This window comes from Bubalus bubalis, chromosome 3 (genome assembly GCF_019923935.1).
Source record: "Bubalus bubalis isolate 160015118507 breed Murrah chromosome 3, NDDB_SH_1, whole genome shotgun sequence".
NCBI classification, from domain to species: domain Eukaryota; kingdom Metazoa; phylum Chordata; class Mammalia; order Artiodactyla; family Bovidae; genus Bubalus; species Bubalus bubalis.
The window spans coordinates 34,996,220-35,016,628 of NC_059159.1; the positions used below are offsets into that span (position 1 = coordinate 34,996,220).

At 47.0% G+C, this 20,409-nt stretch overlaps 1 protein-coding gene across 4 annotated transcripts in view; it reads left to right on the forward strand.

Moving 5' to 3' along the window:
- MYH10 (myosin heavy chain 10) overlaps window positions 1–20,409 on the forward strand; it is a 120,113-nt gene that overhangs the window by 75,135 nt on the left and 24,569 nt on the right. For 3 of the 4 annotated variants that reach the window (XM_044939314.2, XM_044939313.2, XM_044939316.2), the window contains 10 exons: window positions 932–1,105; window positions 3,533–3,706; window positions 4,201–4,315; window positions 8,356–8,418; window positions 15,794–15,987; window positions 16,078–16,199; window positions 17,906–17,975; window positions 18,064–18,224; window positions 19,197–19,305; window positions 19,395–19,526. In XM_044939314.2, coding sequence (XP_044795249.1) covers window positions 932–1,105; window positions 3,533–3,706; window positions 4,201–4,315; window positions 8,356–8,418; window positions 15,794–15,987; window positions 16,078–16,199; window positions 17,906–17,975; window positions 18,064–18,224; window positions 19,197–19,305; window positions 19,395–19,526 — 1,314 coding nt within the window. The remainder of the gene's footprint in view (window positions 1–931; window positions 1,106–3,532; window positions 3,707–4,200; window positions 4,316–8,355; window positions 8,419–15,793; window positions 15,988–16,077; window positions 16,200–17,905; window positions 17,976–18,063; window positions 18,225–19,196; window positions 19,306–19,394; window positions 19,527–20,409) is intronic. The other variant, XM_044939315.2, reaches the window with a different exon arrangement.

A 20,409-nucleotide genomic window follows, 5' to 3' on the forward strand; every position in this document is an offset into this window, starting at 1 on the left:
CCTCTTGATGAAAGTGAAAGAGGAGAGTGAAAAAGTTGGCTTAAAGTTCTACATTCAGAAAACTAAGATCATGGCATCTGGTCCCATCACTTGATGGCAAATAGATGGGGAAACAGTGTCAGACTTTATTTTGGGGGGCTCCAAAATCACTGCAGGTGGTGATTGCAGCCATGCAATTAAAAGACTTTTGCTCCTTGGAAGGAAAGTTATGACCAACCTAGACAGCATATTAAAAAGCAGAGACATTATTTTGCCAACAAAGGTCTGTCTAGTCAAGGCTATGGTTTTTCCAGTCGTCATGTATGGATGTAAGAGTTTGACCATAAAGAAAGCTGAGCACCAAAGAATTGATGCTTTTGAACTGTGGTGTTGGAGAAGACTCTTGAGAGTCTCTTGGACAGCAAGGAGATCCAACCAGTCCATCTTAAAGGAGATCAGTCCTGAATATTCATTGGAAGGACTGATGCTGAAGCTGAAATTCCAGTACTTTGGCCACCTGATGCGAAGAACTGACTCGTTGGAAAAGACCCTGATACTGGGAAAGATTGAAAGCAGGAGGAGAAGGGGACAACAGTAGATGAGATGGTTGGATGGCATCACCGACTCTATGGACATGAGTTTGAGTAAACTCCGGGAGTTGGTGATGGACAGGGAGGCCTGGCGTGCTGCAGTCCATGGGGTCGCAGAGTTGGACACAACTGGGCGGCTGAACTGAACTGAGTTACAATAGCAGACTGAGTTTATCATGTTCTCATTTTAGCTTCTCAGTAACATGATCTGGGGGCGGGGCTTGTGCACAGATTAAGAGAGCTCCTCATCAGTCTAGGGTAGTTGAGACCTGGTTAATAACTCCTCGAGAACATTTGAGAACAAGCTGACTGGTCCTCTCTTCCTCCCCCTCCTCTCCTTCTCCCCCGCCCCACTTCTGCAGCTGAACTCATTCGAGCAACTGTGCATCAACTACACCAACGAGAAGCTGCAGCAGCTCTTCAACCACACCATGTTCATCCTAGAGCAGGAGGAGTATCAGCGCGAGGGCATCGAGTGGAACTTCATTGACTTTGGCCTCGACCTGCAGCCCTGCATTGACCTCATCGAGAGACCTGTAAGACCCTCTCCTGCCGGCCAGCTCTCCACCCGGGTTCAGGCGGTGCCTTGAGCTTTTCTTCCCATAAACTGAGACAGAAATGTTCCTGTCTCAGCGTGAAGATAATTTTCTGATCTAAATTTACTAGGATGCTTTGATGAAATACCCATTTAAAAAGTGAAGAGCCTGCAAGTAACACCCTTCTCGAGCTGTCTTTTCTCTCAGTCGTGTCCTGTCCTCTCGTGGGTGTGGGGCTCAGCCAGGCACATGTCCAAGACTTACCGGTTCCATGTCTAGCTATGAATTAGGTGGGTCATGCAGATCCATTTTGGGGGATCACTAAAGCTTATCCTCATAAGTACAAAGGTGCTCTTTTACAATGTTTGTATGAGTTTATAATCGTAAAACATTTAACAATAACATGTAGAATGATACGGGATTATGATTCGTTTGAGGAGCCTTTCAGAATGTAGAGTGAGGGCAGTATTTTCTGGAAAGAAAATATCAAACAATGACTCTGGGGGGGCACCTGCCAGACTGTCATCTGTCCTGATCTCTCGTAACCCAGCCTCTGGCCAGCTTCTTCTGAAACTCTGACCAGGAGGCAAAACATCGTCTCCCAAACAACTCTTTGGAAATCCTCAATTAAAAGGAAAAGTGATAACAGAGATCTTGACACTAAAGGATGAAATCGGAAAAATAAAAAGGAGACAAAATTATGGATCTTCTGAGTCATGCTGTCTTGGAGTCCTTTAGAAAAGATTAAATTATATTTGGGCTCCTCTTTGAGAATTTAGAAATATTTTCATTGAAAGTAAAAATGTAAAAATTATGGCAGAAAGATGTGTGTTTCACCTACCTTAGTCCAGAACTTCATTTCTCAAGGTTGTTGTGAGTGGGTAAAATCAAGTTAAATGCCTCTCTGGCCCATCTCTTCTGTAGGATCCCTACTAAACCTGCTTGCCAAAAAAAAAAAAAACCTGCTTGCCTTTGATTATAGTGTTCTTTCAGCATCTCTGAACCCTGCAAATTCTTTTAGATAGAGGAGCCAGGAACTAGACAGCCGGGGAGTGAGGGTCTTAGTCCTGGGCTTTCAGCTGCTTCTACCTGCTCCTGTTCTGTTAACCTCAGCCTTTCTCTGACCACGTTATGACATTTCAATCATGTTTAACTAGGACCTCCAGTTACTTTTTTTTTTTTTAATGTTTATTTATTTGGCTGTATCAGGTCTTTCGTTGCCGCACACGGGATCTTTGTTGCGCCATGCCAGATCTTTCCTTATGGCGCACAGATTCTCTAGTTGTAACACACAGGCTTCAGTAGCTGTGGCTTAGATGCTGCACAGCATGTGAGATCTTAGTTCCCTGACCAGGGATCAAACCCATGTCCTCTACATTGCAAGGAGTATACATAACCACTGGACCACTAGAGACGTCCTTCCAGTTACTTTTTAATCATCTGTACAGAGTTAGCTCTTCTCTAATAAATACAAAGGGCCTGTGAGTTGAGGAAAACTGGTAGGGATTTATCCCAAATGCTGATTTCATCGTGGTACCCTAGAATTGGTCTGTTCAGTCTTGGATCAGAAGCTTGCCATGTTTGCAGTGTGGCAGTAAGCCATGACCCCAAACCTCTCTAGCGTAGGCCGTCACTGTCGTAATATTTCGTTTAGCTTTCAGGTATACGCCCACTTGCTTCCCAAAAAAGGAAGTCCTTCCATTGGTTTTTGACCTTCCAGAATAGCACGCTCCGGACATTTTTTTATTTGAGACAGAGTTCACTACCCTAAAATTTTTTCTGAAGTACAAAACTCAGTGAGCTTCAGCATAGCGTTGTGCAGCCATTAGCGCTGTCTAATCCCACAACATTTTCATCATCCCAGAAAGAAGCTTGGTACATTTGGCGGTCATGCCCGTTCCCTCCTCAGCACCCCAGGCGCTAGTCTACTTTCTGTCTTTGTGTCTCTCAGGCTTTTTTCAGTGAGTGAGTTGAGTGAAATAACACAGGCTCTCAACACAAACCTGAAAAGTAATTGATAAATTATATCATCACCTTCCATATATTCTACTTAACTGTAGTTTTAAATATTTCACAAGGTGTGAAATGCTCATTTAATCATCACTTAAACAGAAATCTTAAATTGACCTGGATAGGATATAAAATGTCTGAAGCAGGTTGTGGAGGGTTTATTGAATATAAAGACTAAGTTTCTCTATACCTTCCGTTTCCTTTCTGGTGTCTCTTATTTGCTACTTCCATTTGAGATCTCAGCATTTGCGTTACAGTTATAGTTTGGTAGTACCTGTTATCCTCGAAGTTTGCTTTCCATAGATATTCATGAAACTCTAATTGTTTTGGAAGTTAAACTGCCAAACCCAGTGGAAAACATCCTTACACGTGCAGTGATGTGCAAACTATGTCAGTTCTTCTTGCCTCTGTTATCAGGCTAACCCTCCTGGCGTGCTGGCCCTTCTGGATGAAGAGTGCTGGTTCCCTAAAGCCACAGATAAGACCTTTGTTGAAAAGCTCGTTCAAGAGCAAGGGTCCCACTCCAAGTTTCAGAAACCACGTCAATTGAAAGACAAAGCTGATTTTTGCATTATCCATTATGCAGGGAAGGTAAGAGTGAAAGAATTCCATTAAAAGTACCATGCTTGAAATTTTGCTACCTTTGGTGAGGGTTGTAACAAATGTGCTGGCATACGTTTATAAACCCTTAGATACAGTGCCTACTGCAAATGCGTCGCCTTTGGGACCACTCATTGTTTGGACTGTTCCGTGAATTTTGGAGGGGGAGAGGAGGGGGTGAAGCGGGGAGAGAGGTGATTATTGCACGGCCAAGCAGTGAGAATGGGCAGCTCATGCTTAAAATCCCCAGGCTCCCCAGTGCTTTGGGAGGAAGGTTTTGAGGCTGAAGGCTGCAGGATATGTGACTTCCTTTTGATTGGTTGCTGGGGAGGGAACAGGGTGGTGCTCCAGGCACCCTGGGTTCAGCCTGAAGTTGCCATCTTCTGCCTGGCAGAGGTTCTGTGAATGTTTGGGGTTAAGGCTGAATATGTTTTTCTTGCTTTTGTTTTTTCCCCCTCTTGCCGCCTTTGGCTCTGGTCTGGCAGGTGGACTACAAGGCAGATGAGTGGCTGATGAAGAACATGGACCCCCTGAATGACAACGTGGCCACCCTCCTGCACCAGTCCTCTGACAGATTCGTGGCAGAGCTTTGGAAGGATGGTAAGAATGTGCTCGTGTTTGTCATCGAGCTTGACTGGAATCTTTTACAGTTAAGGCTTATGTACGGTTCTTTTACATAGAGATGTGTGTATATTTTCTTACTTTAAAGCTCTTTAATTTCCCTAGAGCAGGGCTGCCGTTGTGTCGGATTTTACCCACTTTAAGGAAACTTGAGTAACAAGATCTGCCTTCTTGGTCAGATGCTGTGGGAACATTCTAGTAGCACAGCCATAAGACCTGCACGTTTGCCTCAGGCCACCCTGGTCCCCACACAGTCGTAACCCAGGGGTGTTGGGATGCAGAACCCTGGAAGCCTCGGCATTCTCAGACCATCTGCATATAGGTCAGTTGTCTTTATCGCCACCAGTCCTCAGGTGGCGGTTTCAGTGGCTTTATCGTAGACCAGAGGAGCAAAGCACCTGTGTCCATGTTTGTAGTGGGACCAGCGTTTTCTGAGCTTAGCTGTCTACATGTTTCATCCTGGTTGTTCCCCCCACTTCACTTGGCCTCAGGTCATGAGGACCTTAGCTTCGAGTCTGTCCCTGCCTAGGCTGTGACCCTGACCCCAGGCATGTCAGCTCACTTCTGCTTTTTCTGTAGCATCTCAAGACCTCGTCACCTAGGTGTCTCTGCACAGGTAGCGAGAAAGAAACCCAGAAGGCAGAGGGCTTAGGGCCATCAGGGCAAAGAGAAAGAAAAGAATGACCACAGAGACAGTGAGCTGGGGATGATGACCATGTCAAAGACCGTCTAGTCAGGTCACTTAGGTCAGCTCCAGCAAGTGCGGGGGTGGGCACAGCGCATGTGCTCCAGCACGAGTCCTGGAGAGAGACTGTGGCTGTGAGACTGCACAGGCAGGGACTAGGGGAAAGGTGCGGTTTCCAGCAGGTGAAACAAGCTTTTCATCACTGTCCCTCTGGGTGGACATCTGCACGTGGCCGCTGCTGCTCGCTGTCACTGGCAGTAACTTGGTTCACCAAGGCAGCCTTTGAGGTCTGAGGAGAGGGCAGGACCCCAAGGTGGCGTCCACAGTGCCCATGCAGCAGAGGGACTCTCGGCCCTGTGCTCTGGGAAGTATGAGAGTGGGTCTGAGCTGTGAGTCTAGAGTGGAAAAGGGGACCCTGAGATCTGGTGGCCACTGGGTCCACAGGGCAAGGAAGACCACACAGGTCAGTGGGAAACATCCCAAGAAGAGGAGGCAAAAATGACTGACGCTGCTTGGCAGGAATGTAGTGTTCAGTCAGGAATGGATTGTTGTGCTGCCCTGGGCAGTGTGGGGCCCCCCAGCTTCGCTCAGGTCTCAGAGCAAAGCGGGTGAGACATGTGGATGACTGCTGAGTGTTGGTGACCCCTGAGATGATTGTCACATGCAGAATGGAGGGGGCCTGCCTTGTTCCTGGGGTGCTAAGGTCAGATGTCACGAAGGAGGAGGCAGTCTTTCTTGTCCTCAAAAAATAATAATTTGTTGAAAAAACAAAGCCAGTGTCTCCTGAGCACGTGCTAAGGGCCTGGCAGTCTCCCAGCATCACTAGTGAGCATTTACATCCTGATCGGGCCGTAACCACAGAGTAACAAAGTTTACCTGAACTCATGTCGGGGTGGGTGGTGTTTTTAGAAGTGATGTTTGTGTGCGCAAAGGGGTTGTTGAGCCAGTGGAAGGAATGATCACAGTGAAGAAGTGGAAAATCCCAGCTCAGGGTAAGAATCCCATTGAGGCTTTAGGGCAGGGCTGGGACCAGAAGGTGGAGCGAATTTTGCAGGAAATGAGAATGGTGACAGAGGAGGCTGGACCACAGAGAAACCCTCTGGCCAGTACCATGGATTTGCCTTCATGAACTGAATGGCATCAGTAGGCTTGTAGGTCAGGGTAGGAACACAGTGTGAACTTGAAGAAGCAAAGCAGGCAGTGGCTTGTCGGATGGATTGGGGTGAAAGACCACAGAAGCAAGGAGTTCAGAGCAAGGTGACCGAGGACAAAAGCAGTGGGCATGGAAGAGCAAAGCCTAGGAGAAAAGGAACAGAGGAAACTAGTGGTCTACCGTTAAAGTCTCAAAAGTGGGTTTTCTCTCTTCGTTTTGAATGAGAAGAGAAGCAGGTGTTTGGGGAATCATGGCAGGAGGTCCTGGGCTTGACCAAAAGCAGTTTGGTGGGAATCACCTGCTGAGTCCCTGACCCGTTCACTCGTCCAGCCTCAAGCTAAGTTCCAGGATCATCCGCAGTCAGGCGGATCCCAGAACCATGAAAGACTTGTTCTGCGCCCGCCCAGGGCTTTCCCAGGACACACTCAGAAGCGGGAGCGGGACGGAGGGGCCTCTGCCTTGGCTTCTTCCTTCCCAGCTCCTCCTCAGCCCCACCCTCCCCGTCCAGGTACAGAAGGGCCTTTGTCCGCACCAGGTCAGAAGTCTCAGGAATGAGAGATCTGGTGGAGGAGGGAGGGGGAGGTTGCAGTTGCCGTGAAGATGTGACACGTATCCATGTCGCAGGTACAGGGAGGACCCTGTCTGGAGAGCCTTTACCTGTCTGTTTATGCTTTCCCGAATGAGCTGTAGAGAGGTTTTTCACTTGATGACAGAAACTCTGAAAGGCATGAGGCCTGCAGGGCCCTCCTGTCCTGCCCGGGCCCTGTCCAGCTGTCCTCAGCTGTTTGCGCTACTCTCCCGGGGCCTCACCCTTCTCCACAGGCAGCTCGGGAGCACATGTCGCCACTTCGGTCTGAACAGGCCAAGTGGACTCCTACCCCGAGCGTGCCCTGGCTGTGCCAGTGTCTGCTCCAGAGTCATCCTGCGTGTTTGCTGCTCTTAGCGGGAGGTCTTGCCATCCGTCAGCTCAGGTGCAGTCACTTGGTGTAATCCGAGTGACAGATTCTCGAAGGTGACCCACCGTTGGGTGGGGCGGGGGCGGGGCAAGCAGAACCGAATGCCAGGCTTCCCCGATTGCGAGGACTTCGAGGACTTCGTGTTTTATGTGTGAGCTCAGCGGCAGGCCCAGGAGTTTGAAAAGGGTTGTAGGGTGGAGAATTCATCTTGTTCACTCTAGATGTAGGGATGTCTTGGGAGAAGAAGAGCTTCTGGGAAAAAAATAGTCCTGGAAAAAAACGTAAAAATAGTTGCATATTTTTATAGCCATGTCAGTACAAAAGCAGAAAATGACAAGTTGACTGAATGTTTGAGGATATGATGGGTGAGTGTAGTTTGCCTGCAAAGATGCAATACCTTGAGTATAAAACACTCGTGTTAAAATAGACTTTGTGTCAGAGTTTTCTCCAGGCCAGATCAGGAGAATTCAGATTTATTGGTGGCAGCCCTGCCCTAGAGACTCATAGTGCCCAACTTTTTGCTAAAAGATGTCATGGAATCTCTTAGCAGCTACACGTGATTTCTTACTACTTGTAGGGGCTAACATACAGGGGGAAAAGACCTAAAAATTACATTTTCCTGTAAATGTGCCTCCTGAGATATTTTCATCAGTAATGGTATGATCAATAAGTATCGTCTTAGTTATTATTTGACTGTTACTTTAACATTTTATACAACAGAATTTTGTTTTCCATAATGGTAGTTACTATTTGTATTTGAAGTAAAGTATATTTCCAAAATCTGAATTGGAAATAAAATTACAGAACAGTGTATTTTTAATAGTAAATGCCCCCTTTTTCAGAGTAATCTAACTTACTATTAGTTTTGTCCTGATTTGTTAATAATTTGCAAGACAATATTATAAAAGACAATGCACATGGTATCTTGTTGCTCTTAAATTTCATCCTGCATTTACATGGGGGTAACCATTTGCCTTTGATACGTTGTATAATGCTCACACCTGGAGCTGGGAGTGGTTCAGCTGTATTCATTTATTTTGTAAAGAACTTTGTCCAGACGTGCAAATTCTGAAACAGTAATGTTTGCATGGGGTCTGCCCTGGACGAGCTACTTCTGTAGCCCGATTGCAAAGTTGACTTGTGATGTCAAATGTCTCTCACACTAACTGAAGTGTTTGTGTATCTGCCCTTCTGTCCTCCTGTTTTTGCTGTTTCTCTGCTTTAGAGATTCAGAATATTCAGAGAGCTTCTTTCTATGACAGTGTTTCTGGTCTTCATGAGCCACCAGGTGAATGGATAAAGCCTGTAGGTCTTCCAGACACAAAGGGTTTCAACCCAGAGGAGGCACTTGCGGGGGGCTGGCAGGGGGGCTGGAAGGGTGGGGGGGTGGTTTCTGGGTTTCTGTTTTTGTTTTGCTCATAGACCTGCATGAACCTTCATTTCATGCTCAGTTTTATTATCCTTAAAGGCAACTGTTTGAGCGCATAAACAATTCAATCGCTACTGCCTACACATCGCTTCTTATTTTATGCGTAGCCCAAAGCACCGCATAGCAAAAGGTCTGTGCCCACCTTTTCCAGTAGTGCCATCTGATACCCAGTCCTCTAAGGGAATTGTTAGGGCTTGATGTGCCAAATAATATGTCCCTTGTCTTTGAGTTACCTTTAGATTTTCAACTCTAAGGAACTCCAAGGAGGAATTTTTTTTTTTCTTTTTCAAGTCATTAACATTTTGTGAACAATTAATTGCATAATTATCTCATGTTTGTTGGACTCATCATTATGCCTTTTAATTGGAATTGATGTGCATATCTGGCTACTTGGCGTTTTCTTTTGAACTGACCAGGTACTACCTGTCAATACAAGGCTAGATTTATGCACATTGAGACAAAGAGTGGAGTGTTAGAACCTGTACCTTGAACCTGAAGTTGAGTATTAGACATTTGAGCCTAAAGGTTTGAGTCCATAGCCCTGTTTAAAATACAGCCCAACCTATAGATCAACTGTACTTTAAAAATAAATAACGAGAAAGAATACAGCCTAAACATGGCAAAGGCTAATGTAAATGAAGATCATGTAACCTACTTGTTTAGTGAAACTGTCAAGTGAAAATTCAGATAAAGCCAAATTCATATTATAAAATTTCCTTCATGATTTTGGAACATAATGCTGAGATCCAAATCCATCTCAAAAGGTTTTAAAAAATATGTTAAAACAAACATGCCCATTTTAACCCAAGATTCCTGCTGTCAGTTCTAGATCACCTACTGTGAAAAAAATAGGTTGCAAGTGAGGGTGTGGGAGGGAGGAATAGATGATGCCGAAGATTGCTCCGTGAGCTGGGATGGCTGCCCACAGGAGACGCCTGCACAGTAGGTCGTCTTTGGCCTTGGGGGTGGGGGTGGGGAGAGCTGGTACTGATGGAGCTGAGGAAGCGAAGAGGGAGTCAGGAGGCGGTTTGATGCTTGTGGTCTGCCTGAGACTTGTGCTGTGATAAAAGGTCAGCGGTCGAACTTTTGGACTTGCTCCCAAAGCAGAGTGCCCTCTTTAAATTCATTCCTCTACCTCTTGGGTTTCTAGTTTAAGAGACTTCCAGCCTGCGGGCCCTTGTTGCCCACTGTCACTCCCCTGCTCCTGGCACCAAGGGGGCACACCATGAAGTCACAGAGGGAGGGGCTGGGTGGGCGCAACAGCCTCGCCCAGCCTCCCGCCACAGCCTTTCCCTCTCCCGCAGCACAGAGGCTCTTTCCTGTGCGGCTGTGATCTTTGGGGTCTGTGGACCAGGTGCTTTCCATACCTGCAGGATCGGGTCCGTGGCTACCCTGGATGACAGCATTCCCACAGGGGGCCAGCTCACCCCTCCCCCGCTGCTGGCCTTGTAACTGGAAACATGCCTGGTCCAGCTCTCTTGTGAGGTGGCCCCTGGTTGAGTCGCTCCGCTGACCTGAGTATCAGGGTCTCAGTCTCTCCTCCTGATGAGCCTTCCATCCACCATGGCTCCATGTGGTCTTGAAGCTATGTGTTATATTTCTACAGCAAAAATGTTCTCCTCAACATCTGCTTATGGAATCAAAGCCCAAGGAGGGGTAACAGGCTTTCAATGAAAATACCGGCATTAGTATTCTCAGTGATTTCTCTGGAGACATGAGAGGGATCCTAGGCATGGAATCATGATGGCCTTTGACGCGCTGAGGTGGCGGCACCTCTGAATGAGAGGACACGTGCTCACACGGGCCCTGTGCCTCGAAGTACAGTCGGGACATTAGGAAGACGCCACCGGAAGAACATGCAGGTCTTTGAGGTTAAAAATGAGAGATGGGTAAAGAGAGGTTTCCAAAACCATCAAAAAACAAGCACGGGGAGAATGGAACAGAATTCCTGGAGGCAGAATAAGGAGGTCATGCAAGTTTCTGCTGTAAACCAAAGATCTGTATTTTCTTCCAAATAATTTGAAAGTCTAGACTCCTGGGATAAACCGGTAATGGAGGATGCAATGAATTAGCTAAACAGTTTCCTAACCCTCAGAGTTGTAGGTGGGATTTTTTTTTTTTTAATTTTATTTTATTTTTAAACTTCACATAATTGTATAGTTTTGCCAGACATCAAAATGAATGGCAGGGTTTTTAAACTAAAAGGCCTGTGATGACAGGGGCGGCTGTCCATGGCTTTGGTCTTGATCCTGTGTCAGGGGACACTTGTGTGTAGTCTGCCCTGACGCTAGTTGACACCTACCACTTCCTTTACGGGGTAGTAAGGACCATCAACAGGAACAGCCATGCAGGAGACACTGGCGAGGAGAGGGGCTCCCTGTGCCCAGACTGGCTTCTGCAGGGACAGAAAGTACAGATGGGACAGTAAAGGAGACAGATTCAAGGTCAGCTCAACACTGGTGCTTGGGAGAAGCAAGGTTGCATTCTCCTTAAATCACATGCTCCCTGTCAACCTCCAGGCTTCCTGGAATTCTTATAAGTACTCTAGAACATTTAAGAGATTGGTTCTACAACCCAGTTAGGTAACCGTTATAAATTTGTTACTACTATATAATAGGGGGTACACTGGAGATAGTCTGCTCAATGTTAAGGTTGTTTCTGGAAATGCACAGTACTTAAATGTTCGTTTCAGAACCCTTTTTTGGGGCCGTGCTGCATAGCATGTGGGATCTTATTTCCCCAACCTGTGCCCCCTGCAGTGGAATCGTGGACTTTTAATCACTGGACCAGCAGGCAAGTCCCTCAGAATCTTGACTTAGTAATGCTTTCGTGTACCTCACAGTAGAACTGTCTTAGTCGGTGTGAATGAGCGCTGAGGGCCTCTCTCGGGTAGGAGTGTGAGATAGAGTTCCCGCTCATCAAGGCTGGGTGTTAAAGTTAACCTTAAAATAGGTTTCTACTCCCCTTTTTGATTTCCAGCTCTATTAACTAGAGAGAATTTCTGAAGAACTGGCTTAACTGTGTCAAGTGCTGTTAGATCACTAGTATTTTGTCCCATGCACAGATTTAAAGAACACAAACATCTGTCTCCTGAGACTGTCTGCTAGAAGAAGAGCCAGTTAAGCATTCTGGCCCCACACGATGCCATTCCTTATGTAAAACTATTGATGGCAGTTTTATGAGATGGGTGATTACAGCTGCATTTTTTTTTTCTCTTAAACTGTGTGTATACCCTTAAGGTCCCAGGTGTGTGGAGCTCATCTCATTTCTGACTGTCCACATGGAGTTTGTTAATAAATGAAGCGTTGATGTGAAATACTTTGAACTCTTTACAGGCTACCAGGCAACCAAGTAATGAATTGCAGTGCCCACCAGCACCCTAACCGGCCTTGCCTGGCCCCTCAGATAGAAGAGCAGCAGGAGAAACAAAGCCACTCTTTACCCTGAAGCCCTGGGCTGGGGCTGTGAGACGCTTTGAGGTTTTAGTAGCGATATTAGGTCTTGGGAGAAGCAGTGCTGCTCTTCTCAGGGAACTGCTAGGATCTTGTCTGCATTTTCCTGATTGCTGCTGTAATTTTTAACAAGAAAATATTTTTTTAAATAGAGGTATTTCTTCGTCTTGGTTTTTTGAGTTAAACTGTATGAGTAATGGGGCCCTGATTATTTAATGAAGTTCCCACAGTGTTTCTGTTTTACCTACAAGATAATTTTGCTCAGTGGTAGAAACTAACCCCAAGTTTAAGTTTTTCAATTAAAAAGCCTGAAAGTCTAAAGCATTAATTTTTTAAAACTGTTGTGTATTTAGCTTGGACTTACCCCTATTAGAGTTAAATTTGAAAATCAGGTTCTTTTTTTTTTATTATTAAAAAAAACCAAAATTGTCCTTCCTTGGAACTGCCTCGTGGGTCCCTGCAGACCAGTACGGCTGAATCCCCAGAGTTCACGTGGTGCTTCTTCTCTTATTGTGGGCATGACTCGTTCCTGTGGATCATTTTGTGTTCATTCAGTGGATATTTGTTTAAAAAAATTACTGTGCACCAGGGACCCTACTCAGGCCAACATCGGGCAGTGGGATGGGCAGAAGAAGCTGTCTGAGCTGGTGATCAGAGGGGCCCCAGGACACTGGGGATCAGCTCTCAGGACCCCTTGTGTGTTCAGTGCTGGAGAGACGTCCCCAGAAGCTCAGTCCAGTGGAAATATCCATGGAACAGAGTGGAAGGTTTGTCCCAGAGTATGGGGTCTGTGATTGGAAGGTTAGGGGAGGGAGTGGCCTGTTTAGTCTGGAGGTAGGTGGATGTTGGAGCCTAAAAAGAGGTGGCGGGAAAGGAATGGAGACCTAAAAGCCATTATGAGTTTGCTGGGAACCCCTGCGTGGGGGCGGGGTTCCTTGGCTCCATTGCACAGAGAAACAAACTGAGGCTTGGAGAAGCTGGGTGACTTAACCCAAGATCACACAGCTTGTGGCTGGCAGGAGTTTGTCTGGGTGGAGTTCCTCATCCTTGCACTCTCCCACTGGGGCTACTTAGACCGTGTCCTACAGGCTATAGGAGAAATAGGATTTTAAGTCTAGAAACAAGTAGCTTGTTTAGTTTTAGAAATATCTGTTAATCATGACACTGGAACTAAAGGTATGAGTGGAAAGCACAGTGTGGCTGCAGGGGTGGGAGGATGAAACGGGAGGAAGGAGCCAGGAAGGGTGTCGTCACACAGACCAGGGCAAAGACTCTGGTGGTCTGTCTTGAGGTTCCCATAAATCAGAGGCTGGACATGGGAGGGGCGTTGACGCTGACTCTGGGTTTCTGGCTGGAGTCACCAGTGGCCACATCTGCCCAGGAGGAGAGACAGGGAGCATCTGCTTCAGTTCAGGACTTGGACCTCAGCTCCCCTCTTCTGCCAGCCCCTTCTCCTCCCTCTTGACCAGCTCCTCCTTGCTCCAGCTCCTTGGGGCTTGTCTGGCACCCCCATCTCTGTTCATTCACCCTTTAAGGGGCTCATCCAGCCCTGTAACTTTAAACCCTACCTGAAAGTCGGCACCTCCCAAACCTGCCTTCTCTCCCTCAGACCTACTTGCCTAGCAGCAGACGGCAATGTTCCGCTGTCCACTCAACATCTCCACCTCAGTGTCTCACGGGCACCCAGACTTACATAGAGCTTGGGTCTGTCTCCCCTCCCACAGAACCCCTTTCTCTCATCATCTTTCCCATGGTACCACCAGCCACTTACCCACTCAAGCCCAGATCCCAGGAATTCTTGCCCTGGCCCTCTACCTGATTCTCCATGTCAAGTTCATCCTAAGAGCAAGTCAATTCTCCCACAAAAGTACATCTGGAATCCTCTTCCTCTTCCATCTCCTCCGTGATCTCACAAGTTCAGGCTACCATCATGTCTCTTAGAGCCTGGACTTCGACATGGGTCCCTGTCATCTTGCTGATCCCTTCCCAGTCCACCCTCTTACTGTGGGCGTGTCTTCGCCTCCCGGCTCCTGAACAAGCATCTTGTTCTTTTCTTTTGATGCATTTCTCACTAGTTATAGTTCTGAAATCATTTAATTTGTACCACATTTATTTGCTAACATATGTGTATCAAGCAGGTTATGTGCCAGACATTGTACTAGGTTAGAGGGAGGTGATACTGAGGAAAAACAGATGTTGAGAGACTCTTTGTGACCTGGTAGACAGAAGAGTATAGGTGTTTGGTGACTGGTGCTGGGTAGTCAGGTATAGGAGTTCAAGGCATAAATGAGATGCCCAGGAGGAGACTGAGGCTTGAGGAAGGCAGAAGGTCAAGTGCGCTTGTGTCCTGCCTTAGTGTAAAAAGGATTTCAGGTGAGCTGAGTTTGGGCCCCTAGTGAGCATCGTGAGATACAGAAAGAAGCAGCAGTCAGGTCATCAAGGAGCGCATAGTAGTTAGAGAGGTGGGTAGAGGGCCAGCAAACAGTGGGGTTCACAGTTCACAAAGAAGCCAGGTGTGGAGACTCTAGAATGCTGCTGTGATGGTCAGCAGGGGTTTTAAATGGACCAGGGTCAAGTGAGATAAGCCCTGGACTGGGGTTGTATAAGGATGGGAAGGAGGGAGGCCTGGAAGCCAGCTGGCTGCACAGAGAGAAGAGGAAGGGTGAGGAGTGAGTGGCACGTGTGGGGCCCGCCCTAGAGAGAGGCTCAAGGAGACGAAGCAGGAGGTCACACAAGTTCATTGTCCCGGCGTGTGCGGGCACCACCCAGCCTTCCCGCGCCTTCCACAGCAGGCCTGCGTGACTTGGGCACACTTCACATGGTGCCAGGTCCCTGCATGCTCTCTGCCCTGGAGAACACATGAAAGAAACGGGACCGACAAGGTCAAAGAGTGGTGATGAGGCTAGTGCAACTGTTATTTTGATTTTTTTTTCAAAATACTATTTCAGTTGAGTGTTTTATTCTTTCATTAGATGCTTTTAAATGAGAGCATATTAGGCACCAAGCATTTGGCCGGCAGCTGGTCCACTTGCTGCGCTCTTGCGTGTGAGCTTGGCACTTGAAGCAGTGGGTCTACATGGACAGTGGACGCTGACGGCTGCTTTCATAAAGAGCATCGTGTCTGAGTGGTTTAGCCCTCGTTGAACTCAGCTCAGGCACTGATTCTTTACAGAACAGCCTTCCAATGTTGCATTCTGGCCCTTTCATGCATGTCCTGGTGCTTTGAAGAGAGAGCTGAAGCTTACTCATCCCTGAAAATCTGAGCTGATTTGCTGTAACCTTCCTGCGTTTGTTGGCTTTTCTCATTGGCAATCAAACAACCAATAAGAAATGACTCTGGCCCCTTAATTGGAGCATATTCACTCAGTGGATTTGCTTTGTACAGTCATAAGTTTTAATGTACAGTTTTTAGAAGCCATTTCCTATTTTGAGATTTACAGTGCCAGTTTGTATTAGCAATGCCAGCCAATGACCTTTCATTTACCAAATAATTGTATATGTAACAGGCAGATGTTATCAGAGACAGTGAGTTCCTGACACTAGCGCAGCGGAAGGCACCTGCTGGTATGTGGTACAAAGCACTACCGTATCCTCCCTGGAAGTGTGTGGCTGTTAGTTCACGGCTTGTGCAGTGTCTAAATATGCTGACTGCCTTACCTCTATGGCATCTCCTATCATCTGTCCCACAAAGCTTGTGCTGCTGCACTTTCACTCTGTCTTTTCTTTCCCTGCTAAAGAGTTAGGTCTGACTTCTTTTCCCTTGTCTCTCTTATTTCCACCAGTGGACCGGATCGTGGGTCTGGATCAGGTCACGGGGATGACGGAGACGGCATTCGGCTCCGCCTATAAAACCAAGAAGGGCATGTTCCGCACCGTCGGGCAGCTCTACAAAGAATCGCTCACCAAGCTGATGGCGACGCTCCGGAACACCAACCCGAACTTCGTGCGCTGCATCATCCCGAATCACGAGAAGCGGGTATGTGTTTCAGAGCAGGTGCTGCCACTGGAGACGGATCTGGGCCAGCTCACAGAGATGAGGCTCTGAAACTGTCGTCTGCTTGATTAGGCTGGGAAACTGGACCCACACCTGGTGCTGGATCAGCTACGCTGCAATGGTGTCCTGGAAGGGATCCGCATCTGCCGCCAGGGCTTCCCCAACCGGATCGTTTTCCAGGAATTCAGACAGAGGTATTGCTCATCTTGACCTGTGCTTACCTGAATATCCAACAGTGTGATGATGAGGAAAAACTTTTCCTTGTTCCCCAGAGAGTCTCTTGTTTTCTTTTCACAAAGGAAGGGGGTCGTCGTCATCATTACCTTTCTCGTTGGTCAGTAACATCGACTGCCTGCTTTGCAGAGGGGCAGGGTGCTGATAACTTCTGTGGGTGCAGCACAGACAACTCCTGTCCTCGGGGTGCTGAGGCAGTTGTGAGGAAACACTGAGAGCTGAGAACATACAGTTCCCTCATTCAGACAGTTCTACCTGGGATTTAAACTAATGTTTTTTTTAATATATGAATAATGTATGTTCCTTTTAGGAAATGTTTTAAACATGTAAAAGGTAAATAAGAATTACTCAGGTGTGACTCCTGAAAGTGTTTTGGGATGTTTCTGTCTTTCTTCAATGAATGTATCTGTTTATGTGTATGGATGTGTGTTTTCATGCTGTGCACGCCCATCAGTGTGTACTACAGTCCTTTTACTAAAGTAGAATAGGAATAGGAGAGATCAGAAAAGGAGAACTAAGAAAAAGACAAGAGAGAAGATCAGGTGAGGTAGAAATGGATAAAAACATATGATGGGCTGCAGTTATTTTAAGAGTCTGTTAATGTGATTTTGTTAAATGGTCTGGTTTGCCTTTTTTCTCCTGGAAATCAGGTTTCCAAGTATGATAGCATTTGTTGTTCCATAAAATAAACAGGACTGTAGGTCAAAGAGTAGCCTTTCCTCCCACTGTTCCAGAGAGAAACCAGTTGAAAATGTGTTCCAGTCCTTACAGGTGTTCAGGGAAACCCTTATCGTGGCCCCACTATATGATAAATGGGCTGGCAGCGTTTCACTACCAGCCATTTACCAGGAGAAAAGGAAACACAGTAACCAGCTTCCAGAAAACTGTTCACGTAGCCAGGATTCGTCTTTTAATACAGTCATTGTCTGAGACTGGGACTTCCCTGATGGTCCAGTGGCTAAGACTCCATGCTCTCAATGCAGAGGACTCAGGTTCAATCCCAGGTCAGGGAACTAGATCCCACGTACTGCAAGAAAGAGAATCCACATGCCGCAACTAAGACCCAGTGCAGCCAAATAAATATTGAAAACATACATATATATAGTCACTGTCTTTGTACTAACATTTTCTTGGAGAATAACCCACACACACTAAATGGGCCTTGAGTGTGCGGGTCAGTGAGCGTCTGTGCTCCCAGCCCAGCACTGTTCTGCGTCACCCCAGTACTTCCTCATGTTCTAAACAGAGGCCTCTGAATGTTGCTCTCACAGCTTTTCCTGTTATCTGGTAAGTGCCTACAAGCTGACAGTGACTGAACATGCAGAGTCAGATTCTCCTTGCATCTTAAGGATGTGGATATTTTATAGGAAATGAAAAACAAAAACAGAAGGTTTTTTCATCACCATGTTTTTGATTCTTCTCTGCCACAACTACTTAAATATGGTCTCTGACCTGGAAATTCACTGCATTTTTCACTTTGCCACTTTTAAGAAGTAGAAACTAGATCTGCAGAAAACCTCCGACCATCAGCTGGTCATTTCTTTACTCTTAATTTGACACAATTGCCCATCATATTATTGCCTCTTAGAGAAAGCAGAACTCATCATTAGTAGGTGAACATTTCCACAGATTTTGACAAAAGGCTTTTTGGCTGCTTTTCTTACAGATACGAGATCCTCACTCCAAATGCTATCCCTAAGGGTTTCATGGATGGCAAACAGGCTTGTGAACGAATGGTGAGCCCTTCTGGATTTTTCTGGTTCGAGGACTGTTGATGCAATCTTTCCTATAGCAAAAATAATAAGCAGACACTTTCTCTTTTAGATCCGGGCTTTAGAATTGGACCCAAACTTGTACAGAATTGGACAGAGCAAGATATTTTTCAGAGCTGGAGTCTTGGCACACTTAGAGGAAGAACGAGATTTAAAAATTACTGACATCATTATCTTCTTCCAGGCTGTTTGCAGGGGTTATTTAGCCAGAAAGTGAGTAGAAAATCATGAACTAAATGCTTGAAGTGTGTGCTTGTGCTGAGATGTGTTTTGTACTAGAAATAATACAAAGGCATGTGAGACGTGAGGTCCCTGTCCTCGGGGTCTGAGAGGCAAGTAAGCAGATAACACATTCTAAATAAGGACATAAATAGTGGGCTGAGAGAGACAGTGCAGGGTCGGGTCCTGCTCAGTCCAGGTCCTCCACAAAGGCTTCTCTGAGCCTTGGCCTGTGAATGAGAGGCATCAACGTGATGACCTCCAGGAGGGAAGAGAAAGAGTACCTTAGAGATAGGAATGTTTCTCCTGTGACAGATCCAGAAAGAAAAGAGTAACAGAGGAGTGATGAGCACGGCACAGGAAAGGGGGAGTAGAGCCTTGTTCAGACCGACACGGACACACACGTGTATGGAGGTAGTTGGCAGGGGATATTTGGACCGCATCTGTGAACCAAGTGCCAGGTCCTGTGACACATGCCGAGGTCAGCTGAGCAGGCCAGTGATCCAGCGGGGATGTGATCACATCCCTGACCGCCAGCCCAGCCCTCCTGGATCATTTGCCTCTAGTAAGTCTCCATGACAACAGCTGTCTAACACAGTTCTCTTATTTGCCATAGACTGGATATGTCCCTCAAATTCCTAGGTTGGAATCTAATCCCCAGAGGGATAGTGTTTGTGGCGGAGGGGTGGTGCTTAGGGGTGATGAGTGCATGAAGGTAGGGCCCTCATGAATGGGATTAGTGCCCTTGTGAGTGAGACCCCAGAGAGCTTCCTTCCCCCTCCACCATGTGAGGTGACAGCGAGAAGACAGCTGTTGGTGAGGAAGTGGGTCCTCACACAGGGAATCTGCCAGGACCACGGCGTGGCCTTCAGCCTCCAGACCTGGGAGAGGTGACTGTCATTGTTAATCAGCAGGACAAAAACACAAACAGGGTTTCTTGAACCAGTTTTCCCTCCTCTTCTTCAGGGCCTTCGCCAAGAAGCAGCAGCAGCTGAGTGCCCTGAAGGTGCTGCAGCGCAACTGTGCCGCCTACCTGAAGCTGCGGCACTGGCAGTGGTGGCGCGTCTTCACCAAGGTGGGCACCTGGCTCCCCGGACGGCAGGTGGGGCCGGGGAGCCCCGGGGGTAGCGGGGATGCAACCTTGGGTGTGCATTGTTGTCCTAGGTGAAACCACTCCTGCAAGTCACTCGCCAAGAGGAGGAGCTCCAGGCCAAAGATGAAGAGCTGCTGAAGGTGAAAGAGAAGCAGACGAAGGTGGAAGGGGAGCTGGAGGAGATGGAGAGGAAGCACCAACAGGTACGGCTCACCAGCTCCCACATGGCCCTGAGTGAAGATGCTTGTTCCTGCTGGCAGGAACCACCCAGTGAATTATCAGTAAACAGCGTCTTACTTTATGTGTATTTTCCACTCCTTTCCAAAGCACAGCCGTTTGAACGTAGAGGGAGCAGATGCCCTAGGCCAGGCATTGGGATGTCTATACATAGGAATCAGCTTGACTTCCTGCATGTTTGCCTCGGTCACTCTTTGACACACAAGTGATCACACTTGCTCTCAGGTGTGTGTTTAACACCTGTGAGACTCCTCCCAGTATTGTCACCTTCTGTGGCTCACGAGGGAAACAGAAAAAAGTAAAAGGATGAGATTGTTCAAGGCTCCCACCTGCCTCTTCTCCAGCCACAGTGGTCAGGCGTCCACATCCCATTCTTAGGAACTGTGCTTCATGGACAGAGCAGAGATCTGGGAAGTGTTTGTGGTTGAAGTGACAGGACTAATGTGTTCAGGGCCAAAAACTGTAATAACAGAGGCCAGAATATATGTGTGTGTGTGTGTATAGAGTCACTGTCTTTGTGCTAACTTGATAGCATTTGCATAGTGTTTTCCTCCAATTCCTTGGCCCTTTTGTGAATTACCTTAATAGTAAGAACAGGAGTTCTTAAAATAGCATGAATTTAATGTGTACTATTCAGGATAACTTGAGACAACAAAAACAACCCATAATGTTTTCATTCAGCTTATTTTGCTTGCACTGAAGACGTATTTTGAAAGTGTTGTCCGTGATATTATATACGTTTAACCCTGGGTTTCTTTGGTGACGTGCCCTGACCACTGCAGTCCCTCCAGTGACCGTCCCTCGTGCTAACCAGCCAGTCACAGCAGTGGGCACTTTTTTGTGATTGCA